The sequence below is a fragment of the Rhinolophus sinicus genome, linkage group LG09, assembly GCF_036562045.2.
Source record: "Rhinolophus sinicus isolate RSC01 linkage group LG09, ASM3656204v1, whole genome shotgun sequence".
Lineage (NCBI taxonomy): Eukaryota > Metazoa > Chordata > Mammalia > Chiroptera > Rhinolophidae > Rhinolophus > Rhinolophus sinicus.
The window spans coordinates 115,921,641-115,943,555 of record NC_133758.1 but is presented as its reverse complement, the minus strand read 5'-3'; the positions used below and the strand labels follow the sequence as shown (position 1 = coordinate 115,943,555).

The following is a 21,915-nucleotide window of genomic DNA, read 5'->3' as shown; positions in this document are numbered from 1 at the left end:
GTTTCATTACCTACCTATAAATAATCATGATTTTGGAAATTCATCATATTGCAAAGTGAGAAATAATGGGTGCAATTTTCTTTTCTTAATGACAGAGTAATTGTCCCAAACCATTACTTTTTCCCGTCTGCTTTTAAGATGCCACCGTTATCATATTCTAAATTCCCACACAGATATAAATCTATTTCTGATATATCAGACACTGAATTGTTTTGTCTGTTCCATTGGTTTATCAATGTTCTAGCACCACATAATTTTAATTATTGTTTTAATCAACATCATACAGCTCTTTGTCTTTTTTTTTTCTTCCAGAGGTTTCCTGGCTTCCTACTAAGTTTATATTTCCAAATGAACTTTAGAATCAATTTGGCTTAAAACACAACACTTCTGGTTACTTATATAAATGAAGGCAGAACAGTAGGCGTGAACCCCCATGGACCAGCACACACCTTCAATGATCATTGCGTGGCCAGTCTTCTCTGTGGATCCTCCCACACATTTCCTCATTTTATTATTTTGAAACATATCCCACATATGTCATTTCATCTGTAAATATTTAAATATATAAATCTAAACAAGAATAATTCTTTTTTTGTAATAACATCGAAATACTATTATCACATAGGCACTGAAATATCCTTAATTTCCCGTAATTGTCTGAGAAATACGTTTTTTCTGGGCTTTGAGATTAAATTGAATTTATAGATTAGTGAACACTGACCTCTTGATAGCGGAGTTTTTGTATCACAGGAAAGGTGTGTCTTTCCATCATTGACGTCTTCTCATGATCCACTGCTGTTTGGAGTGTTTTCAAACAGGTAGTTTAATTGTTTCATTTATCTGATTCTTTTTCATCTTTGTTGTGGCTTTTGTAAATTATATCCTCTAACTGGTTGTTTGTATTTATACATAATGTTGATTTACATGTGGTAATTTTCTTTCCACTAACTTACTGCAGTTTTTCCTGTGTGTGGTGTATTTTCTAATTGACTTTATTGCATTTGAAGGAATTCATCAGATCATCTGCAAATAGTCATGATCAGACATCCTCACTCCTTTTAACCTCTGATTTCTTTCACTTATCTAAGCAGATTGGCCTGTGTGTCCAGACACGTGTTAAACAACAGTGGTAACGGGCCATCCATGCCTGGGGTGGATGAACAAATTAAGGAAGGCAGAGGCGCCCCTCTGAGAAAGACTGTTGAGTAATACCGCCTTCGAGACAGATTTACTTGTCAGGGCTCCAGCGACATTCATCCCCAAAGCAAAGCTACCAGATGGAGACTGAGTCACTTTTACACTTTTACTAGTAAAATTCATCCACTTTGAGGTTTCCCTCCCACTGCCGAGTCCACCCCTCTGAGTGTAGTGAAGCTAAGGGGCAGGGACACTTGGCTGTCCTACCCCCCTGGCCGTCACCTTCTGCACCAACTCTCTAGGTGTGGTCTCCCGGGGTGCCGTGCACCCTGAATCTGTATAAACAAGTGTACTTCGGGTGTCCCCAGTTGCTGAGGATTTTAAGTTTCACACATAATAAGGGTTCAGAAACTTCATGCTGAAAATAAAGAAAAAATAAAATTAATGCCTTATCAAGAAATCCATCTCAAAGAATCCCGAGGAATGCTGACGTAATGGGAAATTCAAACTCTTTCCTTCCTCCCTTCCTAACACAGGGTATTCAAACATCACTGTAGTGGCCGAGAAAATGAGCCACCGTAAGTAAAGAGCTCCTAAGAAGACACGTTCCGGGGAAGGAAGAGAATATGGCAGCCTGGACACCAGGTGCTCTACTTCCTCTGAGATGCCCCCACCGTGCTCCTCCATGGCCAGCCCACGAGGGAGGGAGGGACACAGCTATAGAGTCATGTAGGAAACTCCTCCGGCACATTCAGTTCTAACACATACGTTGTTTTCAGCCTAGATTTTCTCACCATTGGCCAAGTAGTGTCATACAACACTTGCTTTTACATGATATGAGACGCCTTCTGTATTTCTTCATTACTTCCTGTGGCTAATGAGAAACAGTGAAGATATATTTCATGCACCTTAATGACTTTTGGGGGCCTTGTATGCTAACAGTTTGTGCTTTTTCCCCTTTGAGTTAAGGAGAGAAGTTTTGCCTGTATCGTCTGGTATTAAATATTTGTTTTCTCTTGCCCTGAGTTCCTCTCTGCCTCTAACCATCTCCTACTGCACCATCGCCCTCATAAGAAAGTTGAGATAGTGACTGTCTAACCTAACAGTGCAAGGGAACCAGACTGATAAGAGAAGGACTGAGAAGGTGAAGACAGTTTTTAAAAAGTGATAGCGAACGAGGAAGAATTAGGCTTAGAACACACTTTGGTGTTTGCCTGTCTTGCATTAAAATGCACATCAGCACTGGGAGCTCAGAACTGAAGCTCAGAAGAGCCTCGTGGTTAATCTCACACGTCACTTCCACACGCAGCCCCAACACACCCCTCCCAGCAGCGGAGCCCGCACCCCTATCCAGGGCCCTCATTACCTGGAGCTCAAAGGTCTGAACCGTGGTTCCTGTTTTGTTGTATAAAAACTGACCTAGGAAAACCTCTTCTCCTCCACTTTGCTTCAGGATGCCCTGTGAAAAAAGTAACAGACACACAGGTCGTAAGGAATGGGTGCTCGGTTAAAATAATTCTCCAGACATCTTTGGGGTCCTCCGGGGGCGCAGTGCTGGCCTAGGTGCCCCAAAGGTGTTGGACTCGGGAGTTCGCAAGGCAAGAGGCAGGCTGAGCACAGGGCTCACTAGACAGGTAGGAACAAGGTAGATGCATAGATGCATCCCTGAGATGCAGGTGAAGGGCGGTCGGTGGGTGGGTGGGTGGATGAAGATAGATAGATAGATAGATAGATAGATAGATAGATAGATAGATAGATAAATAGAACAAATCTCTGGCCTAATAACTGTATTGGCAGTCAGAATACTTTGAATAAAATAAAACAAAAGTCCCTATGTTGACCCAGTGTTTTCCAAAATAAGATAAACTTAATCCATTTCCAGACTGATCATACAAATAACTCTATCCAAAAAGTGTTTGCTGACTGAAAGAAAATACTGATATTTGTATGCAGTTTCATTTATTTATTTATTTATTTTACCTTCCTTCCCTACCTTTCAAAATCGAAGGTTTTTGAGAGGAAAATACACTGGTGGGAATTAATTTCTTTCGTGACTATCTAAAGTTGATCTTTAGGTTCCTTAAATCATAGTAACACAACAAAATAAAGAGTTCATTAATTAAATTGTTTTATAATGAACATATTAATATTCAAACTATTTGTAACATAGTTTTATTAAAAGAATTGAATATATTGTGATTAAACAACACACCCATGATTACAGACACAGAAAACCCAAGCCTCACGTGGTTCCTTTAGTAGGGTACGGAGGAGTGCTTATTTTATTTCCACCTTCTTTATTACCCTGTTTTAACTTTACTTGGTTCATAAATTTGCTAATATAAGAAAAACAATGAGAAGTAGTTTTGATTACTGAAGGATTCACCCATAATTCCTCGGTAATGAGCAACTGTGTGCACCTGTCTGAGGTGGGGTCTGACCTGCTCCAATTCAGCCCAACTCAACTGTGGGCTCAGCAGGCAACTATCGTGGGTGGCAGCAGCCTTGCAGCAGAGGGTGGTGGTCATCTTTCTGTTCTGCAGCCCAGAGGCATGGCCTTCAGAGGCATTTGATGAAACAGGCAAGCCGAGCACCACGTTTACCTCTGAGCCCTCCCTCAGGCAGGACAGCAGGGGGCTGAAGGCAAGCATAAACCTACAAGGAAGACATGGGAGCAGACACCAGACACAAAGCCTGGACGTGGCCAAAGGGCGAGTGGTGTGGTGCCCTGGAGAAAACACAGACTCCCCTGGCTGTGGGAACATGCTGACACGATGTACACTGCAAGTCCCAGAAGCTCCAGAGGCGGGCCATGGGGCTGCAGGGGCCCCAGCGGACAGGGAGCTGAAGCAGTTAGGCCCCAGCCCCTGACCGGTAATCACCCCGGCCTGGCCCAGCACAAACTACCTTCATCCTCCCAGTTCTGGGACAGCTGGGCTCAGGAGACCTGCACATGTCAGAGGTGAGGGCATACCCTGTGTGCTGAATGGCGGGCCATGCTCCTCTTCTCTCAGCAGCCCCCAGCATGTGGTCGCCAAGCTGAAACCTGGGCACAGCTTGTAGAATTCCTCCCAGGGTCAACCTGCCCAATCCCACACTCTGGAGTCTCCAGAAAAAATGGCCCAACTAGACCACTGCCTGTGAAGATCCTGGTCCACCCACCCTACCAAGTGTGCAAAGCTTTCACTGGCTCTTTACTGTTTAGCTCTTAAACATGACACAAGCATCACCAAACATGTGAGAAAAGCACATAACGAGAAGGACAGAGACCCTGTCAACGGGGGAGGGAGCAGAAAAACAGGAAACAAAACTATAATATCTCTGGAGACTTCAGGGAAAACATTGCATCCACAGAAGAAGAAATTTAGACTTTAAAAGACTATTGGGCCAGCCTGGTGGCTCAGGTGGTTGGAGCTCCGTGCTCCTAACTCCAAAGGCTGCCGGTTTGATTCCCACATGGGCCAGTGGGCTCTCAACCACAAGGTTGCCGGTTCGATTCCTTGCTCCCCCTGCAACTAGCAACGGCAACTGGACCTGGAGCTGAACGGAGCCCTCCACAACTAAGATTGAAAGGACAACAACTTGACTTGGGAAAAGTCCTGGAAGTACACACTGTTCCCCAATAAAGTCCTGTTCCCCTTCCCCAATAAAATCTTTTTTTTTTTTAAGAAAAGACTATAGGAAAACATCTTAGAAAGAAGAATCATGACAGCAGAAATGAAAAATCCAACATAGAAGTTAAAAGAAATTCATAATATCTTTCAGAAGATAGAACAGAAAAGGAAAATAAGAGAAAATATTTTTAAAATAACAGATTAAATAATCAGTAATCAGTTGAACCCTTGGGGTGTGGAAATGAAACCCCTGAGAGCAGCCGTACATAACTGGCAACAAGTCAGATTGGAGCAAACAGGCAGACAATCCAGAGGCTGTCCCAAAAGAAACATGAAAAAAGAAGTTTATAAGTTATCTGACATAAGTGGGAGGATTTTTACACGTCTGAAGAAGACATTAGGAGGAGGCAATTATCCTCAGGAACATCTAAAAATGTACACGAAGCAAATACCATTGGAGTACACTGTAGGGCTCAGCTGAGGGCAGAATATTCCCCACAGTCACAGTGAACACACGAAATATCGATTGAAACCAACAGTAAGATATACCATCTAGCCATGCCCCAAACACGAAACCCATTTTCCATGTGATCTAGCCTTCTATTCCTGGGTATAGATCCAGAGAAATGAAAATCAATGTCCACACAGAAACTTGTGCACAAATGTTCACAGCAGCGTTGTTCACAATGGCCAAAAAAGTGGAAAAAACTCAAAGGTCCATCAACTGATGTACAGATAAATAAAATGTGGTCCATCCATACAATGGAATATTAGTCAGCAATTTTCAAAGAGAACATACTTATGTTCTAACATAGATGAACCTTGAAAACATTATGCTAAGTGAAGAAGCCCTTCACAAAAGACCATTTGTGATTCCATTTATATGAAGTGTCCAGAAGAGGCCCATCTAGAGAGGCAAAGTAGTTAGTGGCTGCCTGAGGCTGGGGGAGTGAGATAGAGGGTGGGCAGCGGCAGCTAAGAGGTCCAGGGTTTCATTTGGGAGGGATAAAAATATCCAAAACCTGATTGTGGGGATGAATACACAGCTCTGCGAATATACTAAGAGCCACTGAAGTATCCAGGTTAAATGGATGAATTGCATGGTGTCTGAATTATAGCTCAATAAAAAAGTAAAACACAACACATTGGTAGGATGAGAGAGCCACGGAAGAGAACTAATCTTCGTTTTCCACCAGAGAATGTCAGCAGACAATAACCAAAACTGAAAAGTTAAGAATTAGGAAAAGCAAACATGCAGGGAAGAACCCAAATAAATAGCCAAAACGTTTGCAAGTGGAAGCTTCCGGGAGGAAAAATTGGGGGGTGGGAGTAGTAGGACAAGGAAAAACCGTGTTTCATTCTAAACGTGTGGACATGTTTAGAGTTTTTAATTGTACGTGTCTCACTTTGATTAAAAAAAGTAAAGTAGTAGAAATCATCAGGTTAAACCCTGTCACTTTGTAGATGACAAAGCAGAGTCCAAGGGATAAGTGACCTCCTCACTGTGGTAGAGATAGTTAGTTGCACAGTTCAGATGAGACCCCAGCTCCTAATCCCTAGCCACCCACTTCGTATCGTAACCCACTCTGAGCAAAGACTGATACAGCTTCTCACATAGACAGAAAAGTCCTTGGGTGCACTGGAGATGTTTCCTGAGGGCGACACCTTCTCTGAGATGTGCTCCATGGTGACTGCAGTTGGTATGATCTTCCTGGCCAGCTTGATTAGGGCATGCCCCTGGGAACCTGGAAAGGCCCAGCACTTCCCAGGGTGAACATCCGGCTACAAAGAAAACACAAGAGTTAATCTCTTATCTGGTTGTATTAAATCCACCCCTACGGACCACAGAGCTCCCTTCTGCGTATCAAACAGGAAAACTTCCAGACACCCAGAAGGGTGATTGTTCTTCCAGTGCCCATTATGCTTATATTTATTTGAGCCCTTTATTATACGAGTATCTTTCATTGCTCTGACTGGACTATGAGCTGCTAGATGACAGCTGGTTGGTATGGGTGGTGATGGCTGGTGGTACTGATGGTGGAGAAGTTAGTGATGGTGGTGGTCATTGTAGTGATGGTGATGGAGGTGAGGATGGTGGTGGTAATGTTGGTGCTGGTGGCACAGGTGGTGCTTAATGGTGATGGTGTGCAGGTGGTGATGGTGGCGCAGGTGGTGCTAATGGTGGTGGTGGTGGTGGTGATGGTAATGGTGATGGTGTGCAGGTGGTAATGGTAGTGGCATAGGTGGTGGTGGTGGAGTGGTGGTGGAGGCGATGTTAATGGTGGTAATAGTGGTGATGGTGGTGATGGTGTGGAGGTGGTGGTTAGCATGGCAGTGGTGATAGTGATGGTGATGCTGATGCTGGTGGTAAGGAAGAAAAATGGTGTACCATTTTCTAGATCTAGACTGTACTCTGGAGTGAGATCCATAGGTTGCCCCGGAAGGTATTTCTAAATTAGAAACTAACTTCAGGTGTGTTGATTACGGTTAAGAAGAGCTCTACTGTCTGTTGATGTCTACTGTCTCCTGGGTTGAAGTGAAATGTTAGTGGAAATCTTATTTGGAAGTTTCTCCTGTTATACTTGGACTTTACAAGAATGTGCTGGCCTGAGTAGCACGTAGCTCAGGACAGGCACGTAGGGGGCGTGCACCTTCCGTAGATGCGTGTGCACTGACTGAATTGGCCAATGGAAAAGGTAGGCCACAGAATCCACTTAGAGATGTAGAAGCGAATATCCTACTTGAGAAGTAAATAATCTAGTTCACTGGTTTTAAAATAAAAAATAATAATTACTCATAGTTTACAGACCGTAAAGTAAGAAATAACTCATGTATTTTGATGACTGTAAGAATACAAAGAGACTTTCAGAATCTGTGATAAGTTCAGAGTTGCCTCCATTTTAGACATTAATATTTTCATGATAAATAATAGGAAGAAAATAGTAAAATATAAACAGGTTACTCTCAATGTAACTTTTACCTGAAGGATAATATCTGGAGGCATTTCATAATTTGAGAACCCAATCCCATGCCAGTGCAGTTTGGCTTTATCATTTTTATAACTTTCCGAGGTCCCAGCTTCAATGATGGAGGCTCCTAAAATTATAAAATAGTTTTTAAAATAAAAAATTAGACACAACTCAAAACATCTCATTTAGATTTTAATTATGTTGGAAAACTATTACTGGACAAATTATGAATAAGGTAAAATTCATACTCAGGAATTGGTAGGAAAAGTCTGACTTCCTGTTTCATTACCGCCAAAATATCGTCACTCTGAGAAAGTTTGCTCTGTGTAGTTTCACAACATTTCTGAAACTTGTTTTATGATAAAATATTTAATTCTGAAGCAATTGATTTGGAGATGGAAATATCACATGGATGGTGTTTATTACCCAAAGAGACATATAAACCACATATTTTAACAGCTCGTAGAGTAGACAAGTCTTTATGTCAGCCCAGTTCACTCAAAAATAAAAAAGCATAAAAACCAATAAGGACATAAATGTACTAACACATTATATTCATGATGGCAATTCTGGAGATAGATTAAGCTTTAATTTTAGTCAAAGATATATAAAATATACTCATCAAATATTATCCCATCAGGTTACTTCATTTTAGAAGCAAAATGTATTTTTACAAAAGACATAAAGAAAATGCAAATCATTTCCTCAGATTTCATTTAGCTATCACAATATTTAAGATGCATGTGCCTGACTGAGTGTCTGATTCCCAGTGCTTTTTCTAAGATGACACAGTGTGAAACTGAATTTGTACCTAGGGTTGCCAGATTTAGCAAGTAAAAATCCAAGACTCCCAGTTAAATTTGAATTTCAGATAAACAGTAACTTTTTGGAACTATAGTAGTATGTCCCATGTAATATTTGGAATACATTTATGCTAACAAATTATTTGCTGTTTGCCTGAAATTCACATGTAGCTGGGCCTCCTTTATTCTCTCTGGCCGCCTGTGTGTGCCTGGCTTTGAGAGCTGATACTCTGCTCAGTCAACATTCCTACTCCACTGACTGGCCACACAGTAAGGGCTTTCACAGGCTAGGGTGACGGCTGATGCCCCACCCCCTTAATCTGTTCAAGAACACATTTAAATTGTGGTATGTGGGGTTTTTTAAATTCATATTTCTTCACTTTTTTCATTCATTTCCTTTTAATCAGCTTTATTAAGATATAATTCACATGCTACACAATTCACCCATTTGAAGTGTACCATCCAGTGGTTTTTCAGTCTGGAGTTGTGCATCATGAGAACAATTGATATTAGAACATTTTCAATCAGCCCCCAAATCCCATAGTACTTAGTAGTTCCCCCACTTCCTCCCAGCCTTAGGCGGTCACTACTCTACTTTCTGTAGCTAAGGATGTGCCTACTCTGTATTCTGGATCCCCCCCCCCACACACACACACACACACACGCTGTCCCTCTGTGTCAGTGTGGAGCCTCTGCAGTATGGCTCTGTCATGCGGCACAGGGAGCACCTCTGAGATCCCTGGGTGTCGCAGTGAGTGCCCATAGTCCATTCCTTTGCATGGCTGAGGAGCATTCCGCTGGACGGGCACAAAGTTCCTCAGTCGCGACTAGTTCCTCAGTCGTCTGTTGACAGACATTTTGGCTATTTCCGGTTTGGGTGACGATGAATCAAGTTCCTATGCACATCCTCGTACAGGTTTTGTTGTGAACGTTAAGTTTAAATTTCTCTTAGGTAAATGCCTAGAGGTGGGAGTGCTGGGTCTTGTGTTATATTTCACTTAATAAGAAATTGTCACACTGGCTTTCAAAATGGCTGTATCGTGTTCCGTTCTCATCAGGATCATGAGAGTTCCAGGTGCTTCTCATTGTTGCCTGCACTTCCTGTGGTCAGGTTTCGTTTGTTTGCTGTTCTTAAAGGTGGTTATTGGTGTTCTAATAGGGATCATTGTGGTTTTAATTTACATTTCACTAATGAGTAATAATGTTGAGCATTTTTATCTGGTTTGTTGATATTCATATATCTTCTCTGATAAACTTACTTTCAAATCTTTTGCTGCTTTTTACTTAGTTGACTGTTTTCTTATTGTTAAATTTTTAGAGTGTTTATAAATTATGGATAAAAGTCCTTTGTCAAATATGTGGTTTGCAAATATTCTCTGCTGGCCTGTTCTTATCTTTTTATTAATTACCTTTTGCAGAGCAGACGTTTGTAATTTTGATAAAGTCCGAATTAGCCATTCTTTTCCTTTTATGGATTATGTCTTTAGTGTCTTATCTAAGAAATTTTTTCCCAACTCAAAATCACAAAGGCTTTATCTTAAACTTTCCATTTCGGTCTATCACCATTTTGACTTCATTTCTGTAAGGTGGGAGTTAGCAGTCAGGGCTCATGTTTGCATAGGGATGCCTAACTCCACCATCACCACTGGCTTTCTTTCCTGTGTCAAAAATCACTTCACTGCAGACGGGTGGGACTACGTTTGGACATTCTGTTCTGTTGCATTGGTGCCTCTTGATTCCCACAGTTCACAATAAGCCTTCAAATCAGGTAGCGTGAGTCCTCCAACTTTGAAGAGTCCTTCTTTTCAAACCTGTTTGGGCTCTTCTAGTTCCTCTACGTTCCATGTACATTTCAGAAACAGCCTGTAGCTTTCTAGTGGCGGTCCTGCTGATTGTGATTGGGGTCACCTGCAATCAATAGCCTAGTGGGTAGAATTGCCATCTCAACAACCCTCCCACTTCTAATCCGTGAGCCTGTTGTATCTGTCCACTGATTTCTGAATTTTATCTCTTTCATTAGAACATTTTTAGGTTTAAGCACACAGATCCTATGCATATCTTATTAGATTCATGCCTGAGTGTTTTTTTACTGCTGTTATGAATATTACTGTTTTTAAATTTTCTTTTCCCAATATTTTATTAGTAGTATCTAAAAATCATATATATACAATCGAATTTATTAACCTCGCTAATTAGTTCTAGTAGCTTTTTTTGGTGATTTTCTATATAAGTCATCATATTGTCTGTGAAAAGATTTTTATTTCTTCCTTTCCAATTTTCTCCCCCCCACCCCCATTCTTCTCTTGGTGGTTGGGACTTCTGTTACAATATTGGATAGGAATGTGGGAGCTGACATACCTGTTTCAGATCCCAGGGGCTTTGTCGCCCAGAATATAATTTGTCTTTATGAAAGTTCCCTAAACACATACGAAGACCCCTGGGTGTGGGGTGCCGCCTTTCCCCAGGCCCCTTTCTATGCCATGAGATTGCAATGTCACTCCCTCTGAGATTTGCACCCAGCTCAGAGCAATCCGCTGCAATCAGCTCTAGTCTCTTCTTCATTGTGTAGATTTGTTCACTTCACTCCTTAAATGACCAGCTAGATCAACATGTTTTCCTCATAAAGAAATGCGAGATCAGAGACGCTGTTGAAGTATGAGCTTCTTACACTGGCCTTTCACTCCTTCACTCACCTGCTGACTTAAGGGCGTAGTCAGCCATCTGGATTTGGTCTTCTCTCAGCTTTTTAAGTACATAATTTACCAAGTTTGCCATTTCCTGTACAAAGTGAAAAATAGTTTTCCATTAGCAATCCCTGTCCACTGCTGGAGTTTTGACATTTCACACTATTGTCCCCTAATCTGCAAAATAGTAACGGTGACCATTCAGTCACACGCAAAGCCCGCCACTGCGCACAAATTTCTAGTGTCACCCTCACAGCTCGGTGTGACTGGCGCGTCTCAGGCAGCTGAGGGAGCTAGGCTGTGTCCCCTAACTCCTCCAAGGTTACAGAGCAAGGTCAGACCCACGGCCCCTTCCGAAGCCCTAATGACCACATGTCGGCTCTCAGGGAGACAGACAGTGGAGGCTGCGTGTGTGACATGCTGAGTCCCCTCTTTCATTCGTTTCTCTGCTTGCTCAGACACTCGCACATTCTGTAGATATTTGGGGAGAAAGGCAGTTGACGTGAAGTACAGATTGCTTGTCTTAGAAATCATTCATTCATTTGAAGTAATGTTGGATTCTGAAGGACGTGTGATTGTAGAGAAGCGAGCATCCTGCAGGAGCAGGCAGTTCTAAGTGACAGCACCCCCCAGTGACAGAACAGTGTCCCAGGCAGTAGGTGGCCTGGGTTAGGTTTCTGGGCCTTGGGCAGAAGAAGAAGAGAAGCAAAACCAAGTTCATTGCTTTCCATTGTAATGTTGCCTAATCTGGAGCAAATTAGGTCAAATACACTAGTTTTAGGTCTGTGGATAAAAATAGTTTGCTATTTAAAGTATTTGTGTATGGACATTCAGAGGCTGCGATTTCTGAATGACCTTTTGTTTGTTTGTTTATTGGAAAATGAAACAGAATTAGGTCTTTATTTTGGTGGGAAGTGCGATTTCAATGCAAAGTCTTCTCTGTGACAAAGCCATGGTGACAAAGTGGCTCCAGGGGCTTTGGAGAAAGGACGCAAAGTCAGGGAGGACTGGAGAGGAGGACACAGCCACGCCCTGTCAGAGGCCTGCTGGGAGGTGGCACCAGCAGGAGACCCTCGCCACGCCCCGTCCCCCAGCCCCACTGCACCTCGTCAGTGGTCTCCGTGGCGTTCTGGGCCTCGCTGGAGTCTCCATCCGCGTTCCGGCTGTCATTGTGCAGGCCGTCCTGTGTCTCTCTAAGTAATGCCTTCAGAACGTTGATTTGTTCAATTAAAAATAGAATTTCACGAAAGTTGTTTTCCAAAGCCTGGCTTTCTTTCCTGTAAATGGAGACCCGCCACGTGAGAGGAGGAAAGGTGCACGTCCGGCATCGCTGGTGCTGGCTCCCGCAGCAAAGTGAAGAGGTGCTTTGTGTTGTACAGAAAGCCTCACATGAGGGCAGCTGGGGCGGGGGCGTGTGCCCTGAACACTGCATTCAGCACACGTGAGAAGGAGACACCAGGGGACGCTTTCCTGAGGGTGTTCTGGGGCTTGGGGTATGCTCAGGCAGGCAAGTGGGGCTCAACCAACCCTCCTCCCTCCCTCCAGGAGCTCTGCCGCCCTGCCTGAGGCTGGGTGACGTCACCGAGCAGTGCCAAGTCCCCACTCTCCCCTTCCCTACAGGGACAGCTCACATGGAGTGTGGGAGGGACGAGCAGCAGTTTTCAGCCTGTGCCCCCAAGGTTTGTGCCCTGGCCTCAGGCCAGGGTGGTGGAGGCCCCTGGGGGCACATTTACTTTCTAAGAATGGGTTCTGCTACTTTTATAGTTTGAAAATTACTGGTAGACAGAATAAGAAAATATCCAGCCAATAGGTATCTCTTTATGTTGAAAAAAATATGATGAATGGATAAAGAAGATGTGGTACATATACACAATGGAATACTATTCTGCCATAAGAAAAGATGAAATAGTGCCATTTGTGACAGCATGGATGGATCTTGAGAGTATCATGCTAAGCGAAATAAGTCAGACAGAAAAAGTAGAGAACCATATGATTTCACTCATTTGTGGGATATAAAACTGAAGACAACAAAGGAGCAAGACAAAGAAACAAAAACTCATAGACACAGACAACAGTTTAGTGGTTACCAGAGGGTAAGGGAGGTGGGGGGTGGGAGATGGGGGTAAACGGGGTCAAGTATATGGTGATGGAAGGAGAACTGACTCTGGGTGGTGAGCACACAATGTGATTTATAGATGATGTAATACAGAATTGTGTACCTGAAATCAATGTAATTTTACTAACAATTGTCACCCCAATAAACTTTACTTAAAAAAAACAAACAAGCAAAAAATGTAAGCACTGCTTATCTAGCACTTTTTTTCCAATTTGTAGAACATCACATGTCTACAATTTAGAACACACAAAACTTTTGAAGAGGTAAACACAGTTTAGTGTGTTTGTAAGTTTTTGTTCTGTGCAAATATAGTAACAAAACAGAGATCATGTCTACAGTCTTAATGTCTCCCTGCACTTCCCAAATCGTTGAATCTGTTTTAGAATTCTTTTAATGGCTACGTAATTCTCCATTAAGGCATATGCTCTAAGGTGTTCAACCATTGGCCCATTTATCCTGTCTCGGTTGTTTTCCATTGTTTTAATCATAAATACTGAAAGCACTTCCCATTGTATGTTTCCTTAAAGAATTGTCATAGAAGTAGAAATGGTTTTAGTCTTACAATTTTACAAAACATTTCAGCTTTTGGAACCACACCACAAAGCCCCACGTATCAGAAAATCTCACTCACTTTAAAAGTTCCAGTTGCTCTTTTGGCATCCAAAGTCGGGCCTGAAAATAAAAAAGACAAATCAAATAGGTTTTTTTTTTCTTATTCACAAAGGGGAAAGAACTCACACATCCACTCTTGATGGACGTGCGTGATGGGCGGGGCACACGGGGTCCTCCAGGACGCCTTCATCTTTTCAGCCTTCCTGCAAACACTTGTATTTGGAGGTGACGAGGTCACACCCATGTCTGTTTAGTGACGGAGGAGTGGCCTGTACTGGAGCTCTAAGATGTGTGTAACAAGCCCTGATTCTCAAGAGGGAAAGTGCTGAGTGCCTTCGGAGGACACGCAAAGGAGGCGGAAGGGGCAAGATGTGTGAAATGGTGGAGGGGAGGGGTAAGCAGGGAAGGGGCGCACATCCAGGCATCCAAGGGCCATGCTGAGGGGGCCACTGCTCACCCTGTCAACAGTGAGGGGGCTTCCCCTTGCCACATGAGGGACTGGATTCCATTAGCAGTAACCTCAGAAGAATTGCAGGCATTTACCTGAACAGGACCACCTCATGTTTCCACGGGTGGTGCAGGTCCAGGCTGAGAGCCGCCAGGGGCAGAGCTGCTGTTAAGGACATACAACCTGCGCCCCGGTGGAGGTGGCAGTGAGCAGGCCCCCTCAGCGACGGGACAGCTGCCCACTCCCGCTGTCTGGCCCCAGCTACTCCCTCGGTGCCCCGAGCTCCATGTGCCCTGTGGGTTCCAGACTCTCCCACAAATGGCTGCAAACCTAGCAGCTCAGAACAACAGAAATCTGTGGTCCTGGCACCGGAAGTCCAGTCAGGGTGTCGGGAGGACCACACAACCCTCTGAAGGCTCCCAGGGACTCTGTTCCTGCCTCCTCCTGCATCTAGGGACCCCTGGCCCTCAGAGCTTCTGGCTGCATCACTCCAGGCTCTGCTACTTCGTCACATGGCCTTCTCCTCTGGTGTCTCTACAAGGACACTGGTCACTGTATTGACGGCCCATCTGGGAAATCAGGATGATTTTATCTCAAGATCTCGAATTGCATCTTCGGAGCCTTTATCCAAATAAAAGTCAGGTTCTGGGGGTTAGGCTGTGGAATTCGTCCTTTGGGGGTCACTTTTCAGCCCACCACAGTGACCATCAGTGTGTAATCTGGGAAATAATGCTCCATCCTCTGCTGGTAAATGTCCTTTGGTTTTAAGACTGACTTGCTCTCAGTGTGCTGCTCCAGAGCACATCTGCAAGAGGCCGTGGCAGTGGAGGGGGTGGAACAGTGTGGAACAGAGAGCGCTGTGAGCCTGAGGTTTCTCCTGCCAAGCAGTGACATTTCTCATGCGTGCTCCTCAGTAGTTTTCTTTGGGCAGGGGCGTGGATTGGGAGTTTATTTTTGGTAGGAGTGAGTCTTCTAGTTTTTCAGTTTCTGTTTGTGTAAGGTTCCCAGTTTCTGTTTGTGTAAGTTTCCCGTCACTAGGGGCAGTATTTTCAATTTGCTGCTTTTTTCTGTTCTGGCCTTAAAAGAACATACACAGAACAGTCCTTCATTCATTTGCTTCTAAGTGAATTTGAGAGTTCTTGAAAAGTAAAATTTTCCAGATTTAAAAGCATTTTTTTATTTTGCCTTATTTACAGAGGAGTTCAGGTGGCTTCCATTATCGGAACAAATATGATATTTGTTTTATTCAGGTCATGTTGACTGAGACCCAAAGTTTTATGCCTTAGAACATGGCTCCCGGAATCTGAGCTGGGACAAACTTGATGCAAGTTGTTCACAAACACCTTTACTTTTTCTTCCTTTATAAAAACTCCCACCAGATTCCTCACTTTAAACTGTACAGCTTCTCGGTGAATCCTAGGAGGTACAGTGGTTGCAGACTGTGCCCGAGTAAGCATGCTGCTCTGTGCAGGCTACAGACAGAAACCAGTTAAATGCTGGCGCAAGTCCTTTGCAGTCATGGGTTTAAGCTGCTCATCGTGACAGTGACTATATGGCTGCTGAGGCTGTACCTCGCGTGACAGTAACACTGTGTCTTCAGCATAAGCAGCAGACAGCTCAGACTGGCAGACCCAGTGTCAGCAAAGTCTCGGCTGGAATTTCAGCTCCAGAACGTACAGCTGAGCTGCCTCAGGCACACACACTCATTTCCTTAATTGTTCTGACCCAGCTTCCCAATCAATAAATGGATTCAGTAATACTCTTATTAAGGATCGTTTCAAGGGTGAAGTGACATGCATTCAGCGAGCCTACAGTCACTTCTAGTCCATAGTTATTGTCCTCCCCTTCTTGGCGGTGGAGCAGATGGGGACACACATCCAGCTTTTGGAAAGCAGTATTAAGTCACTAAGTTTCCCTATGGAAAGTCACCTAAAATTGTGACTATTCTTTGTTTATCCTTCGTTTAGGAATTTATCCTCAGTAAAAAATCAAGGATGGGTGAAAAGATTTAGCAACAAGGAAGTTTATGTTTGTAATATTGAAAAATTGCAAGCGATTCGATTGTTTGGAAGTATTTATTGAATATATCATTCACAGGATTGTTAGTCAGCCATAAAATGCTGTTGTAAAACAATATGTAAAGATGGGGAGCGTGTTTAAAATCTGTTGTTAATTTAATAAAAAGCAGCCACAAAGTTGTTTCTAAAGCGTGTGTCTCAGGATCTGTCCAGAGGTGACACAAAACAAGTCACAGTCAGTCGTAGGTGGTTTCTAACAGAGCCCTCTTCCGAGTAAAAATCAGAGTAACTTGTCGATAATGAAATGACCAGAGTGAAACCATATCCTCATGGAAAATACTGGCATTAGATGAAGTCACTTAATAGAATTCTGGTCCCTACGTTATTTCTATTAGCTATGCACTTGCAAAACAAAGATAACATTGCAAGTTGGACTTACCTTGTAGTGTATTAAATTTTAAATGAATGGCAGACAAAATGATTTACTAAAACATTACCTGGTAATGATAAAGCCTTGAACTATATTCTGTAATTGCAGCATAAAATCGTCTGGATTTCTGAGGAAACTCTGTTTTCGTAAACCACATGTGATTTCTAAATCCTGTTAAAGAAAAGACCAACTCTGATTAAAGAGTTTATCTGAAAACATCTATGAGATATTCTAGATGAACTAATAGGAATTTCTCTAAGCGTGGAGAGTGCATATATTCTTAAAAAGAATATTAGACCCTTGGGTGACAATATGGATAATGGTAGCAAAGGGAGCTCTGAAAAAATCTGTCCTCTATTGAAACAACCATAAGCTGGCAGAGATTAACAGGATCAACTTTTTAAAAATTCTGAAATCTCCAACATTTGCAGCAACCAGAAGACTGAAGAAAAGAGCAGATTTTTTTTGGCAAGAGAGCAGTCTGGCACTTTGGCTCACCTGCCTAGCACCTCCCATTCCCCAGCGTGGTAGGGACGCTAGTCACATTCCTGACACAGCTCGCTGGCACCACTGGGCTGACACAGGCCTTGTTCGAAAATGCTGTGGCTGTGAGTTTTGACCTGCCTGCTGTTCCCCTGATTAGCTGGTGCAGAGGCTGACCTTTGTTTTATTCCATTTCCTTGGGCTAGAATTGTTTTCTGGGAGACTGCCATGTCTGCTGAAAGATTTAAAGTCATAAACTGGCCATGCCCACCTGAGCAAGGGACAGTGAATGAGGCAAGTGGCAGACAGACCCAAAAGCATGGCAGGGAGAAGGCAGAGGAGACAATCTCTTGTGGGGATAAGGGCTTGGGAAGGAAAAGGGAACGCAGTGAGCATGCTCAGAAAAGGTCCTAGAGAGACTCTGGGGGTACAGCTTGGACGGGTCTGTGGGCTCCAGGCAGGCAGGAGGTGAAGGCTAAGGCGGAGTTGTGGGTGGCTCAGCTTAGCCTTGAAAGAGTGCCCAGCTTAGAGCCAAGCAGTCAAGACTGGGAGAGTAGTTTATCTATCTATCTGTCTGTCTGTCTGTCTGTCTGTCTGTCTGTCTATCTATCTATCTCCCTATCTTCCTTCCTTCTCCTTGACTCCAATAAATCTCTGTCAGGTCATTTGTTGACCACTGAGATATCAGAACAGTGACCATCACTAAAATAACTGCAGCCCTCAAAAAGCAGTAACAGCAATCCCTGGGAAAAGGGAAAAATATGATTTCCAGTTACCACATTATAATATTGAAATGCCCATTTTCCGATACAAAATTGCAAGGCATAGGAAAAAAAATGGGAAAAAAAAAACACACAAAAAAAAATCCAGGAAAGTACTGCCCATTAAAGGGGGAGAAAAATGACTGAAACCATCCCTGAGGAAGCCCAAACATTGCACTTACTAGACAAAAACTCTAAATGAAAAACTTTAAATACGCTCAAAAAGTAAAGGAAGCCATGGGTAAAGAACTAAAGAAAACCTAAGAAATGATGTGTGAATGAAATTAGAATATCAATGGAGAAATTATAAAAGGAACCAAATATAAATTCTGGAGCTGAAAAGTACAAAAGAAAGTACAATCAAAAGTACAACTGAAATAAATACATACATACACACATACACACACACACACATACATACATACATACATACATAAAAATGCTTCAGAGGGGTTTGACAGTAGATTTGAGCAGGCAGAAGAAAGAATCAATGAACTCAAAGATAGGATAATTCAAATTATTGAATCTGAACAGGAAAAGCATACAGAAAAAAGGAAAAAGGAGCCTAAGTGACCTGCAGGACACCATCTAACATATTAGTGTACACATTATGGGAGTCTCAGAAGAAGAGAGAGAAAAAAGCAGAAAGAATATTTGAAGAAATAATGACTGAAAACTTCCCAATATGATGAAAAGCATAAATCTACACATCCAAGAAGCTCAACAAACTCTAACAAGGATAAAGTTAGAGAGACTTAGACCAAGCCACACTATAATCAATCAGTCAAAAACCAAAGATGGAGAATCTTGAAAGCAGCAAGAGAAGTACTGCTTGTCCTGCACAAGGAGTCTTCAATGAGACCATCATCATATTTGTCATCAGAAACCATAAAAGCCAGAAGGTAGTTCAATATCTAACATGCTGAAAGGAAAAGAACCCTGCTGTAAGGGTCATTGCTTAGTAAGACTCACCTATAAGAAGAAAAATCACTGTAAACACCATGCTTATGATGATTTTCCATGATCGAGTCAACCTACAAAGAATAGAAACAAAAGGAATTCAACAGTACATTACCATGAATCTTGAATTTGAACTTTAACTGCTACAATCAAGCCAACAAATGTGCTTATTCTAGGTTGAATTTGTGAATTAATTCCTAATCCATTATCTTTGGCAATGATACAAAATAGTTTTCAGGATGGCATATATATATATATATATATATTCATCCATACATAGATACCCCTCACTTTCACCCACGTTACTGTTACGCATTTTTATATGTGTATGGATGGTGCCTTTTCATATATGCACAAATACTTATGAAGTGGACAACAAAGGAGGTTATCCTTGAGGTCTGGATGTAGAATGAACTAGAAACCAAAGTTGGAGTCTGATTTTGTGGAAATTAGGTATTAAGCTAAAGAACTATGACGATGAACAACTATCTGCTAAAATTCTCTAATGTAATCATATGCTCCTTGTCCACTTTTTATTGCCAAATAGCACACACGTATGTAGGAAAGGGCACAAACCATAATTGCACAGCTCAGTGCGCCTTCAAAGATGAACTCCCCACGGAATCTCAGGAGGACAGGACAAGCACACCTGCAGCCCTCTCCGCCCCCTTCAGACCCTGTACTCCCACCCCTGAAGGTCACCTCCCTCCCGAGCCCTGTCCCCATTGACTAGGCCAGCCTGGTCTTGAACTTCTCTAAACAGAACGGGGTGTGTGGCTGTTTTGCTCAGCATGTCTGAGAATCACCATGCTCTCTGGCTGTGGTGTAGTTGCTTCCTTCGCACTACCGTATCCATCCTGGTGTGATGGGTGTCAGGGGCTATGATAAACACGCCATTGTAAACATTCTCATACTCAGCGGTACTGTGACACTCCCGTATGTATCTCTGATGAGCACACGAGGTGTGCTCCCAAGACAGGAACTGCTGAGTCACGGCTGTGCGTGTATTTTGCCTCAGCTGATCCTGCCACACAGCTTTACAGAGTGGTTGCAACTAGGTTTTTACACCCAGTGCTCTAAAGGAAAAAGAAAAGCAAACGGCTAAGAGAGGCTGATCAGAAACTAAGACAGGAGACTAGGAGCTTCTGGACAATGTGGCAAACAAAAGATTTCTACTTAAAGCATCTGTGAGACCAGATTGGAGTGGATCACCCATTAAGTACAGATGACAAGTTGGTGGAGCAGGAGAAGCGCTGGGTCACAGTTCAGAGAGGGGGAGGTGCTGGTGCTGAGGGCCCCGCAGGTCACTCCCGCAGTGTGGGCTTCCGTTTTCCTCTGGTGTCCATCAGCTGAGGGGCACGGTTCCCTGCTCCAGGTCCACGAAGAATGGCCACGGAAGTGACCTGATGTCTGGAATCTCCTCCATTTGTACTTAACTATGTGCACATCTTTACATTGTGTTTTTTCTTTGAGTTCATGTGCAATTGACAGTAAACAGATTACGACATTAATTTTTTCCATTTAGCTACCCAAGTGATGTGCAGATGTGCTCTGTCAGCGGTGTTGCCGCTTGTGGCTGTGACACTGCCTCTGTAGCATCAGATCAGAGCGCTGCTGGAGAGTAGACCAGGCTTCTGAGGAGCCACCCAGCCTCCACGCAGACGCCTCAAGTAGCTTATCTCCCAAACATGCCTTCCTGCCTGCTGGCCGTCCAGGGTTGTGACTGTGCTAAAAGCCACTGAGAAGCACTTCTCTTCCCGCCAGGGCCTTGCACTCTTGAAACCCCCCTTCCCTGCCCCCCCATATGGGGGCCCATTGTCTAAAGGGAGTTATCCAAAGGTCATTACAACCCAGGAGATCCTCCCAATGGGCTGATTACAGGCAGCTTCCCAGGTTACCTCTCACCAAAGGTGAGTAAGGTTTGTGACAAAACCCTGCTGTCAGGCTGGGCTTTGCAAAGCCCCTCTGGGCCTCGGCTGCCTGTGGGTTTCTGCCTCTGCGGGAGCTGCTTCGCTCTGAGGGTGTGGCTTTCACACAGTCAGCTCTTCTTGTGTGACAACTCCCTAGCACTCTGTGGATGTTTCTGGGCCAGCCTCACAGTTTCCCCTGGGAAGGCTGTTTTATTTTCCGTTTTTGCTTTCCCAGCAGGCAGCACAGAGGAGACAGGCAAGGGGCGTGGGCCTTTGGTCCTCCTGAGTGGCCAGCGTGTCCCTGCTGCCTCCTTGCAGGCGATTCCGCACATGCTCAGGTGACAGGAGCCCCACACGTTTGCCTCATACTGCAGGCCACTCCCACCCAAGTATGTAGGACACGCCAAGCTGTCTGCAGCCCTGCACCATCGCCAAGCACGCAGCCCTCAGAGGGACGCACTGGTGGGAAAGGGCTCTGTGAGGCTGGAAGGTGACAGCCATCTCACTGCGCTGCGGTCCGGGCTCCTGAAAGGGGGCTTCCCTTCCTGATCTTTGTCGCCTGCCCACGTAATTAATCTCAGTGCCCTGAACAGAAAGAAGACAGCCTGCCACAGGAAGGGCTGTGAGCAGGACAAACCTTCAGAAGCAAGCATTTGTAAATGATTTCCTCTGAGGAGAGTCGTTCACACTGGGTCATTTTCCAAGTAAACAGAGCACCTAAGACTACTGGTATGGGGCTCATTCTGCAAAGTCACACACCCGCTGGAGTCCGGGTCCTCGCGCCCCAGCAGGAAAGCCTGGACACTGGCGCTGCTGCCGCCTTCTTCTTCCGGGTGGCCCCTGAAAATCGGGGCGCCCCGAGGCGGCTTCGGCCTTTCACTCATCCCCCAGTGACAGGTCACCGGGAGAGGGACAACACCACAGGTTTTCTCTATCTTGCGGGAGACATGACACTACACGTAGGGGGTCA

At 43.8% G+C, this 21,915-nt stretch overlaps 1 protein-coding gene across 1 annotated transcript; it reads right to left on the bottom strand.

Annotated features, from left to right (window-relative positions):
- Nucleotides 1–1,264: 1,264 nt before the first annotated feature.
- Nucleotides 1,265–21,829, bottom strand: SUN3 (Sad1 and UNC84 domain containing 3). Its single transcript, XM_019731558.2, has 10 exons — nucleotides 21,705–21,829; nucleotides 19,048–19,109; nucleotides 16,899–17,002; nucleotides 13,955–13,995; nucleotides 12,313–12,484; nucleotides 11,217–11,301; nucleotides 7,732–7,847; nucleotides 6,366–6,533; nucleotides 2,504–2,596; nucleotides 1,265–1,555 (listed from the first exon to the last, which is right to left on the bottom strand). Exons 1-10 carry the CDS (start codon nucleotides 21,827–21,829, stop codon nucleotides 1,436–1,438), a joined length of 1,086 nt encoding a protein of 361 aa, XP_019587117.2. The 3' UTR covers nucleotides 1,265–1,435.
- Between the last annotated feature and the right edge of the window lie 86 nt (nucleotides 21,830–21,915).

Coding starts and splice junctions, on each gene's coding strand:
- SUN3 (XM_019731558.2), bottom strand. CDS start 21,829: ATGAGTGAAAGGCCGAAGCCGCCTCGGGGCGCCCCGATTTTCAGGGGC. Junction 12,485..13,954: donor GAGCAACTGGAACTTTTAAA/GTGAGTGAGATT, acceptor CTCCATTTACAG/GAAAGAAAGCCAGGCTTTGG. Junction 11,302..12,312: donor CCACGGAGACCACTGACGAG/GTGCAGTGGGGC, acceptor CACTTTGTACAG/GAAATGGCAAACTTGGTAAA.